An 18,128-nucleotide genomic window follows, 5' to 3' on the forward strand; every position below is an offset into this window, starting at 1 on the left:
AGATGCACAATGCACAAGGTTGAATGGTGATCACTGGCAGATTAACTTTACCTCTGCCTCTCTCATCTGATAATCTTTGTATAAAAGTTTTAGATCGCACACATCTGCCATTAAATGTGAAAAAAATGAAAATTGATTTTATGGAGCCATTTGATGCACAAGCTTGGATGTAAGTATATTGTTCCTATTTTTAATCAATCTGAAGTAGAATTAACTTTCAGAAAGTCTTCTTTTTTTGATAGAGGGTGTGAATTGAACAAATTAAATTTGTTAACTCTAACCTTTGGAAGAATCATCTTCAATGGGCTGTTTAAAGGCCGTTATGTCACTGAACGTGCAGAGAAACAGGACCACTTTCTCTTGTTCATTTCGAATGGGAGCAATCTTCACAAAAAACCAAACAGGCGTCCCTGAAATAGAAAAAGAACAACACATTTAGCTGCAACATCTGCTTATTTTTAGAGAGAATCACATTGAGTGTACATATGACAGAAATCTTAATTGCATGGTGCAAAGTGAAACTGAAATGTTTTGGACTTCCAAAACTTTCCATGTTTTCCTGTAGCACCTGCAAGCAAGGGGAAGGTTACACCTGTGAGTGGAAACAAACACAGCATCACATTTTTCTGGAGAAGGTTTCTCTGGTCTGGCTCTCAACCAATTAGCACATTTCTACAGAGGTAGAAATGTTCTGGGCTGCCTTTGAACTCGGCTCTGTATGTTGCAGAGGCGCTGAATACATTTGCATGACAAGAGAGTGGAACAGCACATTTTCCTTACTTATGGGGTTGCAACTTACTGTTTTTCTTATACATCAGTATTTCAAACGAGTTCATCTCATAATTCTCGAATGTTAGTCGCACTTTTTCCGTTGTGTCCTTGTCTGTCAGCTCCCCGTACATGAAGCTGGAAAACACAAAAGGGAAATAACAATTTGAATATTTAACACTTTTCTTCAGTCTTGCACCAAAAAGTGCTGAGGAAGGCTCAGACGTGAATATTTTAATGAATTAGTTGTATTGCCTCATTTGATTGTGGTATTTTGTTCTGTTCTCTGACACCTTTGACAGCACCTTTTTATATCATCATACCGGACATCAACCTCTTAAATATTAATGTATATTTTCTAAAATAAAGACAACAAAATAATGCCATCTATCAAGAGTTACACCTAAACTGTGGAGACCAATTACTGACTGCTACTTAGAGACCTCTAGAGAGGTACAGTGCAGAATTAGGCTCCATTAAATATAGAGCAGCAGAAGATTAAAATTCATTGAAATGTACCCTGAAAGCATAAAAAAGATAAATGCAGCCTGGTGTCTAATTGACCAAATGCAAAGTACCTCTCAAAAACAAATTAAACCTGGAGATGGGTCAAGCAACCATGAGCACATTTAACCACGCTGCAGAGACATTCATCTCACTTTGCTTGTTACTGCCACCCTCAGTAGCAGCGTGTTCCAGCATGATCTAAATATAACTTAGTTTGTTATGAAATACAGAAGGAAGGCTAAATTTAATGAGACTACATTCTGACGCTGCAGAGACTTTTTCAGACCAGTGCTTGATGTAATATTACTGATGAATGTCCTCTCCCTTCTTCTTCTCTCTCTCTCTCTGAGCCAGGAGGAATTTTATTTTCTTCAAAGAAAAATACTTGAAAACGATTCCTCAAATGACTTGCTTGTCATGCATGAAAATTCCCACAGGTTTGTCACTGTATGTTTACAGGATCCAGTGTAGAAAAAATATATACATAATTGAAGAGAGACAGAACAAAGTAAGAGCAACTGAGATGGAAATAACATCTTTGAACCATGAACATCTACATAACAACATAAGAGGTTTAGTTATTAGACTTAAACACTCGGGGGAAATGATTATATACGTTTTGAGGTGAGTCATCCTCAAAAACATGAAACATCCACACTCCATGAATGTTTTATGGCCTCATTATGAGGCTCATGAAGATGTTTTGACAGAATTAATCCATATGTGGCTGGTCCTGCAAGACATGGTTCACAAACAAAGCAAAGAAAATGAGGAAAAAACTTGCAAAAATAAAATGCTGAAACACCAAATGTAAAGAGATAAAGGTTGCATTTAAATGCATGTTAACAAATGAAAAGGTTTTGGGGAGGAACTGACAGTCAATTTTGACCTGATGATGGTGATGAAGTTGTGGGATCACATATTCATCTTCAGGGGAACATGAATATCTGTACCAACTTTCATTTCCTATTTCAGTTTCAATATTAGACATTGTGGAGAATTTCAGGTGTTTTTCTATTTTTCTTTTTTTTCCCCCAGTATCACTGTCATGCCACCAGCAGTTATTTTCTGTCGCTATAGCAACCACTGGTTATATCATGTCAGATCTGTGATGAAGAAAAAATAAAGTTTTTTTTTTTTTTATTTGCTTCCCAGGTGTCCTTGTTGGAGGATTATCTGTAGATACTCTTTATTCCAGCGCTATTCTTTCTTCTTTGTTAATTTAGTTTTTCCATCTTCACTTTAAAGCTAGCCACTGTGCTAGCTGTATGAGGCTAACACGCTGCTAACACAACAGTCTAAATCCAAAAGGTGTTTTCAGACAGCGTGGGTTTGCCGCTGCTACCTCTGTTTTCAATGCAATGGCATATTTGCATTATAGTGGAAAAACAGCCTTTGTCTGCGCCTCTTCATTATAGTGTATGTGGTGTGTTGCAAAGGTTGTGCACACCTTTGTGCCACTCTGAGGTGCCAAAATTTTTATTTATTTTTTCAAACTTTGACCTGGGCTGCACTTACTAAATGAAAGTTGAACTAAGTGAAAAAAAAAAAAAAAAAACAAACAATACAAACATCGACAATCTCATGATGCGATACTGAAAGATGGAACAAACTGTATATTTTTGTAAATATTACACATAACACCTATTTTAATTGTCTCCCAACATGACTATATAGGTCTAATTAGGGGTGGGCGATACATCAAATATACTCAGTGTTACGCAGCTTGTTCCATATGGGATGTAGTAAATGACTGGATTGTGAACATCAAGTACAAAATGTCACGTAATCATTTTAAGCTGCCGGCATGAAATTTGCTTTGATGTTTCACTTTTCTTGCTCTCTGCTATGGCTGTCTCACACATTGTGTCACAATCACACTTTTTGTTTAGTTCATATGGAGTACTCATATGGACAGCGCTGTTATCTATTTATGAGGTGCTGGCTAAATAAGTTTTTCCATCAAGCAGAAATTGGCTACGCCTACAAAAAGTTCAGCACACCCTCTGCTCCACTGCAACATCACAAGACACCACATGCACAACAGTGTTCGCAAAAGTTGTTTTTTCGCCATGACGTGAATAAGTCATAAAAAGGTCAATGGCAGCAGCAAGGAGAAGGAAGGGCGGCGCAGCTCCTGTGAACGCACACAGCTCTGTGCCGCTGCCGTTGGAGTTCATGAAAGTTCAACTTCGAACTGCACAGAGAAAAACGATACATGACTTGACTTGACTGTAACTGAGATCCCTGAATGACAGTCACTTTCAACAGCAGAGAGCAAACAGATCAATGAAGTTAAACGGTATTGGTGAAACATTGGCTTCAGAATCTGATTCTTATTTAATATTTTATTGGAAGTAATTTTGAGATTTATGGTGCTATTTATACATGTAAAACAGACTGCATATGAACTTTACTTGTATACAAACATACCAAAGACAATTTGAAGATTGTAGGTGTATTTTCCTTCCTCTGACAAACACAAGAATCCACTATCTAGCAACCTAAAAATAAACCTCAAACAAATCATCACACACACACAGTTCAATATTTGTATTGGCAAATGTTCTGAAGCTTATGTTTAGGGACCTGAGGGTCTAAATCAGTAATAGCCGCAGTGCTGGCTGTGACAAACACCAGCGCCCACAACAGACGAAATCTCCCACGGTTTCAAATCTGGCAGCACCAACTGTTTCTATGTGATCCTATTAATATACTGCTTTCTGACATGTTTATTACTAGCACAATTAAATCCTAAAATTGTTCACTCAAATAGGGATACTACTCATTTGAAGAACAGATTTTTGTTCCTTTATGTGAACAGTTTTGGAGAGAGTGCCCTGGGGAGACTATGTCCACAGTTTTATTGTTACAGTCAGTGATATGGAAGCAGTTTCAGTTTTTACAACCTGATTACATCACAGTTTTGTCTCTTAGTTATCTGGTTTCTGGCTTTGCAAAAGAAAAGAAAAAAAAAACAACATGTACTGGACTTTTTTTTTTTAACTATGGGAATAGCATCAGCATTATTCTCATTCACTTCAACATAGCAGATGTGATATGAACTTCCTCTGCTCAAGGAAAGGGGGAGATGCATGGTCTCCTCTCAGTAAGGTCCAATATAAAGAAGAGCCCCCTGGGAACCAGAAAACTGAGCTCTTCATACCGTTACTACTGACCGTGAGTACAGCAACCATGTGAAGGGGCCTCAACTGTATCCATACTTTCATCATTAAGGTCAATACCCAAAGCTAATGACTGTATTTGAGGTTTGAAATAAAGACCTAAAAAACAAAAGCTTGGTGGTTCCTCATAGCTCAGCCTTTTAGCCATGTAGTTGGTTGGTCAACCATTTTGGTCCAGACTAGAATATCTCAACAACTATTGGCTGGGTCGCCATGGAATCTTGTACAGAAGAATGAATCCTGATGACTTTGGTGATCCCTTGACTTTATGTTAATGAGTGAAATCTATCAATTATTGGACTGGGATAAAATTCCGTACACACATTGATATTAAGCTAATCACACTATTTGCTTTAAAAATAGTCCTCTCATCCTGCTAGTTAATAAGGAATTGTGCAAAACAATCAAATCTGCAAAAACCGCACGTTTGAAATCTTCGCAGCGTTGTCCGCTGTTTCCATTTCACTTAATATATGGCACCTGCATGGGAAACAATCAAAAACTGTATGCACCTGAACCTGATTACATTACCCTCCTTATAAGCCTCTTTATCACTTACCTCAAAACAATGATGCTCTGCTTGGTGGTAGGAGGTGTGAATACAAATAAACAAATAGATATGAAAATGGCTCCCACTCTAGCACAACTAAAATTAACTCATTGTATTTTTAGATACAAACCTTTCAAAGTACTTATAAGCAATGCAAAAGTCCATGTCTATATGATACAAAAGATGTAAGTGAGAGCGCCACACAAGTGTTTACTGCAGCCACTTACAGCATGAAAACAAACCATGTAAAGAAATGCATCCTCTCTGACTGTAGTGTATCAGCAGCAGCATTGTGATTATTTTTGGCTTTGCCAGCCAAACTCATCCAGATTAGCAAGACAGCTGTAGCTGTAACAACTTCTTGCAATGTCACTGGTTAATCTTGTTTGTCTAATACGACAAACTATCTGTCAAAAGAAATTCAAGATTTTTGCCAAAATCATAACTAATTGGTACATCTTCAAATTTAGCTTGTAATATGGAGAAATTAAACAAAAAAAATATGTTTGATATGTCTTCTCCTTATGGATCCTACTCAATTACGAAACTTGTGTAAATTACAAAACTTATTTCACATGTGAATATATATTTTAGCATTTGAAGATTGTAACACATCTATACCAAGACACACCTACCTGCAGGTGCTGCTTTTCTGCATCACCTCTGCTCTGTGATACCCCGACAACTTGCAGAAACCATCGTTGCTGTAGACGATGGGCCAGTCCACTATCTGAGCATTTCCCAGCACAAAGTTGGTATCTGTTTAAAAGTCAACGGGAAAGAAAGAAAAGGGCAAATAACTTGAGAAGTTACAGTTAAAAACATCAATATCAAAGTACTTTAGTTTGGGTTCAGAAAAGTTAAGGGCTCATATATCTAATATGAATCAAAGTCAAGGATTTGGTGGAACTGCAACTGAACTTTAATTTCAGAGTAGTAAATCATTCAAAGAATGAAAGGCCACAACAACAAGGCAAATGTTAAAACAAAAGTATGCAGAACAAAAAGTATAGTAATAGTATAGTAATATAGCAAGCACTGATGTTCAGAGAAAGAGAAAAATGTCACCTTCAATAACACTGTTTGTGGACAACACAAATTTATGGGGAAGAGAGAAAACATTTAGCATTAAAATGCTTCAGCAGTTATACTGGGCCAGTACTGGGCAGGTCTTTAAATTTTCAGGGATAAAATGATGGCTGTTATCCCAACACTATGGCTACAAAACCTGGAATGTAATTTTATGTCCCTTTATTCTAAGTTTTCTTTTAAATGTTTCTTGTTTGAAAAATGTGTATTTACCTTGTAATGTTTTCCCCATCATTAAAGATTGACTAACCCTGCTTTTAAGAGCTAACACACACTTAAAAGATTTTCATTAGTGTCCATGATGGTCTACAGCCCATTACACACTCCACACAGGGTGCGTATACACAAATGTAACCCAAACACTTTGCTTATGTAAAAAGCATCTAAATATCTTCTTCCTTGACTTTTGATGTTTTTGTATTATAGTCAATCGTTGTTACTTTTAAAAAGAAAAGTTTATATTGGCTTTGTGTGTGCTGCTTACACAGAGTATGTAACAGGCTTTGTTAGCCGTTTCAGAGGTGTTTGGGGAAAAAACAGTGGTTGTGTTTTATTATTAAGTATTCCTTACTGGTAAATGCAGTCTACAAATATTAATACCAGCTGTCATCGATTTTTTAAATGTCATGTACATTAATTCTCATATGGCATAATTTACTTAAATTCAAATGTTAGCAAGGCCTCAAAGCAAAACTTATGTTTGGTTATAATGTTAATAAATAAACACCGAGTTGTACGTACATTTTAATGGTCCGTTTTGCTTTCATCTTTTTTCTAAACCTCAGCTATTTTGTATTTAACATTCACACACTGTGACTCAGTGTCATTACTTAAAGCCAAAATGGTCCTCACATGAAATTGAAGGATAATGCTGGTATTTTTCATTTTAAACAGCTGGCGTTTGAATCAAGAATGATGAATACAACATGCAAATGACTGAACTGTGAAGTATTGCCATAGAAAAATAAATACAATTTTGCCTGGCTTAAAAATGGCTATACACATTATGTTTGTTGGTTAAAGATAGATAGATCAAATTCACAATATTTACAAATACCATAACCATAATTTAAAAGACAATTATGCAATACTTCATTAATTGCATGTTGTGACTTGACATTTTATATTAAAAGAAAATAAAAAATTAATGCGTAACAATGTGGATGAATTTTGCCAGTTGGCAACTGGAACCAGAAAAAAGGAAGCAAAAGGCAAGGTTTTGTTCCAAAGCGGGGATCAAAAACTATGATTTCACCATACTAACATTTGACATTTATTGATTATTTTATTTTTCTGGATTATTTTTGACATAATTAAAATGCATAAAGTAAAACAATCTCAAATCTATAACTTTGGAAAAAGGCAAAATTTAGCAGATGTAATGGTTTTAAATTGGACAGGAGAAATTATGTTAATTGGGGATAAAGCAAACAAACAAAAAAATCCATATGTCAAATCTCAAAGCAAGCCACCCTTCTACGCAAACACATTACAGCAATGTGACAACACAGGGGTGGAAGAGCAGGAGGAGTTAAAAACACTTAGTACAAAACACACAGAAATACCAATTAATACAACATATGAACACAAACACAAAATAAAAATGACAATTTAAAGCATGAGAACATTGACAGAATATGATGCATGAGATGTTCCATGCCAACGTGTTATTTTACAATGATCACATGGATGTTAATCTTGTAATTAAAGTCCAAACCTCTATGATTGTTATTAGCCCTGGATTTGTTCATTTACTACTGTATTTTAATAAAAATCTCAACATGTCTACTGAGTTAGGTGCTTTGTAAATTAACAGCATTTGGTATAGAACATTTAGTGATACATTACAAAGAGATAGATACATAAGCAGCACGCCAAACTAAACTTTATAGTACCTGTCTGTCTATGTGACAGTGTCCAAACTGAAATTTTTGAAAAGAAAAGAAGGTTAACAGATTACAGTGAGAAACATCTGTTGAATGTGAGACACAAAAAATGGGACGTGTCAACCAAAAGAGAGACAGAGGTGGTTATAACACTGCTGCGAAATCAGCAATCCTCACTGTGTTGCTCTGACGTGAATGGTTGCTACAGGATTAAAATATTAAAATAAATTTACAGAAATCTGTACAGCTACTATTGTCTGATTCATCAAGTCATCAGGCTGAAGGTTAATACTATGCACTGGTTTAGGTCCCCAGGATGAAAGTTAATTGTACAGAATCATATGACATTTACATAAGGTGCTGCTCTTACTGTACACTTAAGCAAATTATAGGTGCATCTGCAATTTTCAGCCAATAAAAGGTCAAAAACACAGATGGCACAGGTTAAAAATATTCCACCACTAAGTGAAAGTTCTGCATTCAAAGATCCTGCTTAAGTGAAAGTACGAAAGCATCAATAAGAAGAAAGGTAAAATAACTAATTCTGGAAAAAAAGTGACCCCTTTTAACTATTTTACATAGAGTTTGGTCCAGAAGTTAAATTAGAAAAAGAACAAAGTGTTGCTACAGAAATTTCAATTCATTTTTGGACTTTTCTTCAATCTGTGTTATATTGGATACTTTCTTCTTTCAGTCTCAAACAATTATTCAAATGAAACCATTTCTGAGCTTTAGAAGAGAAATAAAGACATCTGGAAGTTAAGATCATCCTATTCTTTAAAGCTAAATTCTCTATGTGCAATGTAACTAATAACTACATCAGCCACATAAAAGTAGTCAAGTAAAAAGATAATATCTTCCTCTGAAAAGTGGAGTCAAAGTATAAAAAGTAGCAGAAAATGGAAAAAAATAGTTTTTACTAGTTTACTACAAAAAGTACCTCAAAACTTTATTTAAAAGGACAAACATGGCCTTATTTGTTGCAGCTAACATGTTAGTATACACTTGCTTACTCACTTGCTTGCAGACTTGGAGCAGCTTAGCATACAGTCTTGTTTCCGTCCATCCAATGAATTTAAATCCAATATTCGGGTTACTTTTTTTTCTGTACCAACTTCTGAGAGAAATGTTGTTTAGCTGTCTAAACCCCTAAAGCCCCTTTTCCACTGGTCAAAAAACCCGCTAAGACCCGTTAACATCGGGCTCTTGCCGGCAATGGAATACCCTTTTTCCACCAAAATTACCGGGTTTGTCTCAGTTTGCACCGAGGGCAACACAACGGCAAGGAGTGACGTCATCACGTGCAATTAGAGAACGCACACACTGTCGCCGGGGGAAAGCGTGAGTGAGTAAAAGGGATCTGTCACGTCTGTAACGGAGCCTCTGTAATGAAACACTTCGATCAGTGATTGTGTTTTGTTTTGTTTGTTTTTTTTGTTAACTTTCTAGGTTGTAGCTCACTCTTTCATCCCCGTGCACTGTAGCCGCGGTGCTTCCGGTTTAACTGCACCGTGCTGGACAGGTGACAGGTGTGTTCTAACAGTGTCTGTGCCCTGAAAGACGTCAGAGCAGGAAAAGAAGCGAAAAGCAGCGGGTTCACCTGGGTGTTGTGTTTACATCAATGCCGATCGGAGCCGATAAATACCCGTGTCTACTGCAGTCATTTGACCCGAGTGTGAACGCCGATTGAACCCTTTTCCATTGCCGGCAAAAGCCCGATGTTAATAGGGTCTTAGCGGGTTTTTTGACCAGTGGAAAAGGGGCTGAAAAGGATTCAATCCGCATTCACTCCTTGCAGCTGTGTGTGTCCTCAGTGCAAACTGAAAGGCCAACTCGACTGGCAGTGGACAAGGGTTGAGTCGGCTTTTAGTGTTTAAAAAAACCCGTGTATACTCGATGATTTCGGTGGAAAAAGGGTACAACTTTACTATTTTGGTTCACTCTCACTGCTCTCAATCACTGTCTGTCATACAAACATAATTATGTAGCTATACTGTATATCAGCTGAACGTGTTAAAAGGAATTGCTAACCAGTTAGCCATATAAATATAAGCTGTAATAAGTCAATGTTGTGCAGTTTCTATTGCTCCCAAGTAGCCAAAAAAATGGTATTGCAGGTTGAAGAGTTTAACTAAGCTTTTAAAAATATATTTTAAAATATACTGTATGTTTTTCATGCTAGCAGTCTCTTCACTAGCAAGATTAGCTGCGCTTTAGCCTCCTGCATTTCCTCGCTGCTCCTCACCGCTCAACACTTGAACGGTTGAATAAACTTTAGAGTATAGCTTCTTAGGATATACCTTGCTTAATTTTTGCGACCCTCTGAAAAAAATAAGTATATGGCCAAGAACTCACCTGAAAACATCCATATTTTACATGCTAGCTTAATTTCTTTCAGACGTTCCACCTCTAGGTCCCTGCTAATGTGCACGCTGCCTCACTGGTAAGAGACTTAATTAGGATGTGATTAGTCTCACCTGTGCTTTACCTGCCACGACAAGTGAAAATGTCTGCTGAGGTTTTAAAGCAGATGAGAAAAAGTATGTTACTTAAAAGCAGACTTCTGCACGTTATTCCTTGTATTTAAAGAGTTATATTTACGTGGTGAACTACTGGACATGAACATGAAAATCTGAAATACTCATTAAATTGTAGCACAGGGCTGTATATTTAATGAATGACTGGAAGTTACATAAAAGGAGTGTGTCATTGTTTATGAACGCCCACCCACCACTGTGTCTCTCACATGTCACTCCACTGTTTCTCAGTGGCATCCTGCAGATTATAGTCTAGGCTCTTTTGTTTCTAGATTTACTATTTGCTAATCCATGGACTGCCCAAGGTCGTAAGAAAAACACGCATGGATAAGACATGTGCCTGTCCTTCTGTTTTTAAAGGGTGGATTTTTTTTGTGATTTTTTAAAAAACATATAGCAACACCTTAAGGAGCCAAATATCACACTGTTCATCTAAAGAAAACCTTGTTCTGGAGAGATGCGTGCACCCTTTCTGAACAAGTTGTTCCTTTCTGTCATAACAAATTTTAACGTAGATATGTGCAACAGGGGCGCAACTGACAGGGAGGCCTTAGAAGTAGGCCTACATACACATACACAGGTTGGTTTGGCATACTTCTGGGGGCACTGACCATAAATGATAGAAAAAACACCCAAACCTTACTTCAACCAACCCCCATTCAAAAAAGAAGTCATTGTGCCTCAAGCCAATTAACTGGTGTCCCCAAATGTGGCTGGTGACAGGCATGCACACAACCCCGCTGGTTCTGTTTCACAGCTAGCTGTCTGGTGTCATAACTCCCCAGTCTGTCTTGTCACTTCCTATTGGATCTAATACTCCAGAAAAGCCAGAGGGTTACTGACACCCGTGTCCAAGAATACTATAAGACTTCTATCAGAGTTTGATGAGTTTCAGCTTTCATATGTAGTTAATTGTTTTCACATCTTGACAGCATACTGTGCACTAATTGGCTAGTAACAGAAGTTATAGACCAGACTTTTTTTTTTGACAAATCTATATTTTAGAGGAGGAACTTAATCTCTCCTACTGTACTATTTCATATATTTTGATTTCCATTTTTAAGTTTTTTAGGTCTTAATGTTTCAGTGACATTTTTATCCACAAAATTAAAAATGCAAAAAGAAATGTAGCCTATGCAGCAGTCTTAATTGGGCAGAGCCTGAGGTTTCTAATAGCCTACAGCATTGATCCAGATTCTGTTGGTTAATATGAGGCTCTAAAAGACTTTAGCAACCAAAGTTTAATTATTTAATTTCAAGCCTATCTGTAGCTTAGAGGGGAATCGTGGTGAACAATATGGGAGGCATTAGTGCGCTTTCACAGGAGATCGTACTGATCTCTGACACAGCTCTGCACGTTTACATGTTTATGGAAATGAGTTAATACTATACTTATACTTTAATTGCGTTCGCATAAAGAAATCAGTATCCAGGCTAGACATTTCTAGTTCATATCATTTTTGAATTAAGACTTCCAGTAGTGTTATGTAATCAGTAGTACATTTAATGATTGTCATAACCTGGCTGCTGCCTTTTTCACACTCCTGCATGTAGTCCCAATTCAGAACAGCTTTGTCACAAAAGAATTAACATACTAATTCATTTAATGTGATTTACATTAATCGTGAGATTCTAAAACCAGATGTTTTAACACTGCAGCTTTTTTTTTTCTTGCTCGTAGCTCAATGGGGGAAAAAAACTTTCTATCATCAATTAGCCTCGTTCATTTGTTAATTTCGTTAATTGGTTGACAGGTTTGATTAGACAGGCTGTTATAGTAATTATGTGCCTAGTTTATAACGTGCCTAGTTTCTACAACAGGCTGGGTTTTGATATAATGTTTAAATCCTAAATCGGTATAGCATATGGACCCTCCTCCTTACCGTTCGACCGTCTCACAATATTCTCCAAAAAAGTATTCTGAGGGGCCACAAGTCCCCTCCGACCCCCCGCCATCCTGCCTCTTCACTCAGTCTGCAGGTGAATCTTTACTCCTCAGTCTGCCGTTCGTCTTCATGGTCTCCGCGGCTCTGAGACGCTGCGTGGATCTCTTGGACAGGGGCTGTCTGTCTGGTCTGCTCATTAGCTGCCTCCTCAACCCGGTGCGGTGCGGTGCGGTGCGTTGGCGCCTCTTTACGCACCTCATCTCATCGTCCAGCAGAGGAAAACAACGCCTGGGCGCAGCGCACAGGAGGGGCCGTGGTTCTGCTCCCCTGCTCCTCCACAGTCATCACTGCCAGGACCTGGAGCTCCATCTGCTGGACAGAATGACGTGTGCTCTGACAATTCAGTGCGTTGGTTACTCAAGTACTTTATTTAGGTAAGAAGAAATTGAGGTATTTTATTTGAGTAATTTCCTTTTCTACTATTTCATACTTTTACGCCACTATATTTTTATTTGATAACTTTACCTGCTTTGCAGATTCAAGTTTTTGCAAGTATCTCTTTTATACTTCTTTTTTAGTGCTAATATTTTTTGCACATTTGCTTTAAAAGTCATATAGTAAAATTTTAAACGCTTGACTTTACTTTTCTATTAGAGTATTTCTGCAATGTGGTACTGCTATTAAGATTTGACTTGTTCCACCACTGCTACTCCATTACATTTCCAAAGGGAACTTCAAAGATTAAATTAAAGACCCTTGACAAAGAAAACAGCTGGGGCCCCTTCTCACATTTCGGATGTCTGAGCTTGCTTGTTTGATAAATGGTTATTTTTGAAAGCATCCTCACTTTTCTTACAATGCCTAAAACAGTGAACTGTGTTAAAGTATGTTACCAAACTGAGAGGAGGGAAAGCTTCCTGCAGTTGACCCAGGAGGCTTGTGGTTAGTTCGTTTTTTGAGGATTAATCTCTTACAGTCAGGTTCTTGAGATGGGTGTCCCAAAGGAGCAGTAATACTGCGCCATGTGGATTTTTTCCCTTTGATTCCTGCAGTAGAATCAGCCCTTTCAAAGACAGAAATTTCCCACCAGCTCATTAATCCTGTTCAATTATTTTGGACCCTGCAGTGCTCATACTAACACTGAGCTCAAATAATGCTTCTGGTGAAAACATCCCCATCAAAATGGAACAGACAGTACAAAAACAGACTAAGTTAAAAAAAAAAAAAAAAAAAAAAATTTTAAAAAAAAAAAAAAAAAAAAAAAATAAAAAAAAAAAAAAAAAAAAAATGTCATGAAAGGTTTCCTCACACCTGTGGTTTCTCTGGAGCCCAGAGGACTGCTGCTTGTCTCTCCTCTCAGTTTGGTTTCACCTGTAGTCTCAGGTGTAAATCACATTGATGGCTGCTATGGAAACCAGCAGATCTCTGTGTGCTGCAGAGAAGCACTGAATATCCTTGTTTTATGCCAAACCAGTTGAAAAGGTTGGAAATAGCTGAACCATGCTGTTGTCTTTCCACCTAGTGCACACGATGGAAAGAAGAGGAAACCACACCACATCAGTTCCTTCAATAATCTCTGGTTAGACCCCCCCCCCCCCATTATAATATTTATGATTTGTCAACAGTTACAAGTTCCTTCCTGCGGACACCTGCAAATGGAGGCTGCAGTATGAACAGTTCATGAATGACAATATATTAAAACACTGCTATAGTAATATAAATTGTCTTCATAGGACCCTTAAAAGGTTATGAAAAGCAGGTGTAGGAGGCTATGATAATGATTCCCCACTGGCTCTTCCTTTAGATCTGCATTATTGTTGATGATAAAAGCTTATATGATGGCAATAACATCAGTAAAGTATCTTGCATGTCACCAGACTGCAGCTGCAAACTGAGGTTTCATAGAGGGTCAAACTCCTGCACAAAGCCCATCACTGAGTCACCAGAGAGCCCCAGATTCTCTGTAATCTAGCCACTGACTAACAGGTTTTATAATGACAGCACAGCCTATTTTTCAATACTGAAAAACATTACTAAATTACAGCAGGGTCAAACAGAATCCACGAAGGGAGTGAGACCATTTCCCTGGAAATGTATTCCTTCTGGTTTTTCTTACTTCAAAGGCTCAAAAAGGATTAAACACTAATTTCAGCTGTACAGTGTTCAGGCTGACTGACAGTCTCAGCCTTTTAATACACGAAATGTAAAACGGCAGAATGCATTATGGTGTTTTACAGTGAAATTAACCCTTTGTAAAATTCCATCAATATGCCCCAACCTCCCAAAACAATTGATACAATTCCTCTAACCTTTGCCTCATGGAATACACTTCAGCAGTTTATATAGTTATACAGATTTTATAACCAGTGTGGAGCCTGATTTTATTAACTTAAAAGTGTTTCTGTTAATAAGCTGGGGGAAAAAAATCCCTCAGTCAGGTGTAGAGCTGATTATCTGAAGGAGCTGCATTGAATGTGGAGAAACTGTCCTGTTGCAGTGCAGATTCAGTTTGTGTGATAGAAAACCACAAACAGACAGTTTACAGATTTGGTTTATGGGGAAAAACGAAGTTTAAATAGGCTATCATGGACTTGGGTGACAACTTTACATGGTAGCTTTTCAGCTAATATACAGAGTCCGCTTTAGGATAATACCAAAACAGCACACATCAATATGTTATATTGTCCTGTTATTAGGACAGTCTTTGCATGTTCACTGCTCACATTAACTCGACCACGTCTTGCTGATTTTGAGATGACTCAGGTGATCCGTCACGTGCTTGTGTTGGGGAAAATTGGCAAATTTGGTCTCCTTGATCTTGAGCCAGTTCTGGGCCCTGCGTTCTGCAGCGTGGCAGTACTCCTGCTCCGGAGTCATGTACGGGCGGCTGATCCAGTACTCGTTCTCAGCCTCGCGCTCCAGACGCTTCAGCGTATTGCGGTTCATCTGCCATGTGATCTCTCGTGGACGCCGATACTTTCCGATCCACTGCTTCCCAGAGATGCCTTTCCGCAGCAGGGTGAGGGTGAGGAACATGGTGGCTAATTCTTTCTGAAAATGCAAAACAGAGGCAACAAGATGAGAACAGAAATAGGTTTTTAATACAGCTATTGTGAACAAATTATATCACTATAACAACAGCACAGTATAATAGTTATTTTTAACTGATGAACTTTTGACTTGTCATAGTAGAAAAAGCAGAGGTGTTACTAAAAACATTAATGATTCTATTAAGTGACTCAGTAAGCCACGACCTTACACTCCTGCTTTTCCTACCGTGACAAACATATTACATGAAAAAGCCCTATTAAAGAGCCAGAACATCTACTCATTGTTTTATGTTTACTGACTGACTGGACCTCTGCTCAGGTTAAATGTGTACAGTCCACATATTAATAAAGGTGTAGGCAGACTAGCAATGTGGTCAGATGTAATTTCCACACACTGTGGCAAAAAGAGGTGAGCGAAAGAAATAATTTGGGCAGGTTTGTCAGCATAAACTCAGACAATATTCCACAAATTGTAATTATACCGCTTTATTCTTCTTAAACATTTTAATGTCACTGACCTCTGTCGTTGATCTTGTGTGAGAGGCGAATCCCCCCTATCAAATGTAAAAGCCTCACAGTTTTGCGGGCTAAAGTTCCTATTTTATATTTTGGGACATTTTCTGCCTTTTTAAAGTGTGGAAATGAAAGGAAAAAAAGAGATTTAGAATTTGTTGTTCATGGTAACACAATGGGAAAACAGGAAAAACACCTGTTATACCGATGCTCACAGATTATTCCAAGGTGGTTACCCCAAGTGCTAACATTGTAATCAAACCTGATGAAATGACCTTAACTAGCTACTTTTCAGCAGTTTTTTACCAAGTGACACCAGATTCAAACACCTGTAAAATGAGCTGAATAGATTGTATTAGTTTTCATATTGAATTGTATTTGATGTAACTGCCAGCAGCAGTCAGAATTACAAATTAAAGGCAGACGTGAATGGTTTTTCCCCACTCGGCTGCACCTAATTATGGTTTAAACTATATGACGTGAATGTGGCATAAACCCCTAAGGCCACAGGGATCGGATTAAGCAGTCAAGGCTGGATAAATATGCGACCAGAAGCTAAAACATCTCACAGAAATAAACTGGGGCTGCACTATTATCGTAATAAAGGTGCAACGAACGTGTAAAACAAAAGAAACAGAAGAGGAACAACAATGGTGATGAATCACAGTCTATTATTGTTGGAGTGGAGTGGTTTTAAGAAACCTTCAGGTCATGAAAAAAACAAAGTACATTAAAGAGGTAAAGCCAATCATTCAGCCTGATGTAATTCGAAACCACAATTAAATCATAAATATCATCAAGAGTTTTACCTCTGTAAAAAATTATCATTTGGCCTTGGCCATATAGTAAACACTTACATAACATTTTCATTTGTTCACTTCAACCAGAGAGGAGTTTGACTCATTTGTTAATCTGTGTGTCATATTCTGCTCTGTTGTGGGAATTGTTTTTGCAGCAAGTCAGATAAGCTGCATTAGACAAATTACAAACCTATATAGAGAATGAATCCCATCTTTATTTAATATTTTTTATCATACTGGTGCTCTTACTGCTGAGCTGACCTGTTTTCTCGTCCAACACATTTTATTGCACTGCTGACCCTCCGTATGACTAATAAAACTGAACTGAACTGAATATCTGGCATTGAATAAGTTACTGATTGGTTACCTCTGGCACGGTGTTGAGTCATGGATTGTGACAATTTTACAGCAGTGCATGACAATGACATCACATCAACAACTTTATCTCCCCGGGGTTAGGTGGGTTACTGTACAAAAAGTCAAAAGTGTAACAGTAAAAACTGTGTATACCAGCAATAATCAATATTTTTTATTAACAAGGAATCACACGACTATAAGGAGGAGACAGACGTTGCTCGAGGTGATGAACCCACAGACATTTAACACTCGACTCTGCTGTTCCACTCAGCTCTATTTCATTTGTTTATACTTTTTAAGTTCTAAGTTTCTATTATACAATAATTGCTGGCGTCAGGATAGAGAGACAGGAAATTTTTTAAAGAATTTCATCCCACTGATAACTTATTTATTTCTGCATATGAGCCTTTGAACTGATTTGATTAATCATGAAAATAGTAAGGGGCGCAGGTTATTATTATCAAGTATTGGTAAGAGAACACAAGTCAACGGCACCGAGAACTACAGCTTCAAACTGATCAATGAGTTGAACGGAACAGCCAGTCGACATTATATCGTCCACTCTCCGTTTTTCATTCACTCACGTGAAGTATAACCGAGAATTACTTAGTGATAAAAATGTGTGTATGCATGGTGCTGTGTGAAGCTAACTTAGCTTTAGCCTAACGTTACAGATCAAGGGCAGCTCAAAGAGGACATCGTTTTATTCTGTTTATACTCATATAAAATGATACTACATACTTGTTCCTTACCTCGCCGTCTTACTATGACAAATGTAACTTCACTTTCCAACGACAGGATGAAAAAACGTGTAGAACTGCACAGTTTAAGAACACTAAACTGTGGAAATGTGAGCAGCACCGGTGAGGTCGGCAGTTGTACATCCGGGTTATCTACGGTGCAGGATAAGGCTCAGACGCGTTCAAATCCATTCGCTCTTTTTTCTCCTTTTTTTCTCAATCAAACTAATTAAGAAATAAGTTAAGTATTCTGAAATTAT

The 18,128-nt window shown here is 37.7% G+C and overlaps 2 protein-coding genes across 4 annotated transcripts in view; both read right to left on the bottom strand.

Annotated features, from left to right (window-relative positions):
* The window catches only part of kcnh1 (potassium voltage-gated channel subfamily H member 1), a 37,618-nt gene extending 25,140 nt beyond the window's left edge, over nucleotides 1–12,478 (bottom strand). Inside the window, exons 1-4 of the mRNA XM_022752889.1 lie at nucleotides 12,406–12,478; nucleotides 5,646–5,769; nucleotides 800–906; nucleotides 282–410 (exon numbers count right to left, since the gene is read on the bottom strand). Of these exons, the coding sequence (XP_022608610.1) occupies nucleotides 282–410; nucleotides 800–906; nucleotides 5,646–5,769; nucleotides 12,406–12,478 (433 nt within the window). The remainder of the gene's footprint in view (nucleotides 1–281; nucleotides 411–799; nucleotides 907–5,645; nucleotides 5,770–12,405) is intronic.
* A 2,463-nt stretch (nucleotides 12,479–14,941) lies between these two features.
* mrpl57 (mitochondrial ribosomal protein L57) lies at nucleotides 14,942–18,011 on the bottom strand. Of its 3 annotated transcripts, XM_022752971.1 has the most exons (3): nucleotides 17,881–18,011; nucleotides 15,977–16,082; nucleotides 14,942–15,459 (listed from the first exon to the last, which is right to left on the bottom strand). In XM_022752971.1, the coding sequence occupies exon 3, from the start codon at nucleotides 15,442–15,444 to the stop codon at nucleotides 15,133–15,135; it is 312 nt and encodes a 103-aa protein (XP_022608692.1). In that variant the 5' UTR covers nucleotides 15,445–15,459; nucleotides 15,977–16,082; nucleotides 17,881–18,011; the 3' UTR covers nucleotides 14,942–15,132. The 3 variants fall into 3 exon arrangements, with proteins under 3 accessions (XP_022608692.1, XP_022608690.1, XP_022608691.1); XM_022752969.1 differs by lacking the exon at nucleotides 15,977–16,082; XM_022752970.1 differs by lacking the exon at nucleotides 15,977–16,082 and having other exon boundaries at nucleotides 17,870–18,011.
* Between the last annotated feature and the right edge of the window lie 117 nt (nucleotides 18,012–18,128).

The sequence above is a fragment of the Seriola dumerili genome, unplaced genomic scaffold (assembly GCF_002260705.1).
Source record: "Seriola dumerili isolate Sdu_G_001 unplaced genomic scaffold, Sdu_1.0 BDQW01000187.1, whole genome shotgun sequence".
Classification (NCBI taxonomy): Eukaryota; Metazoa; Chordata; class Actinopteri; order Carangiformes; family Carangidae; genus Seriola; species Seriola dumerili.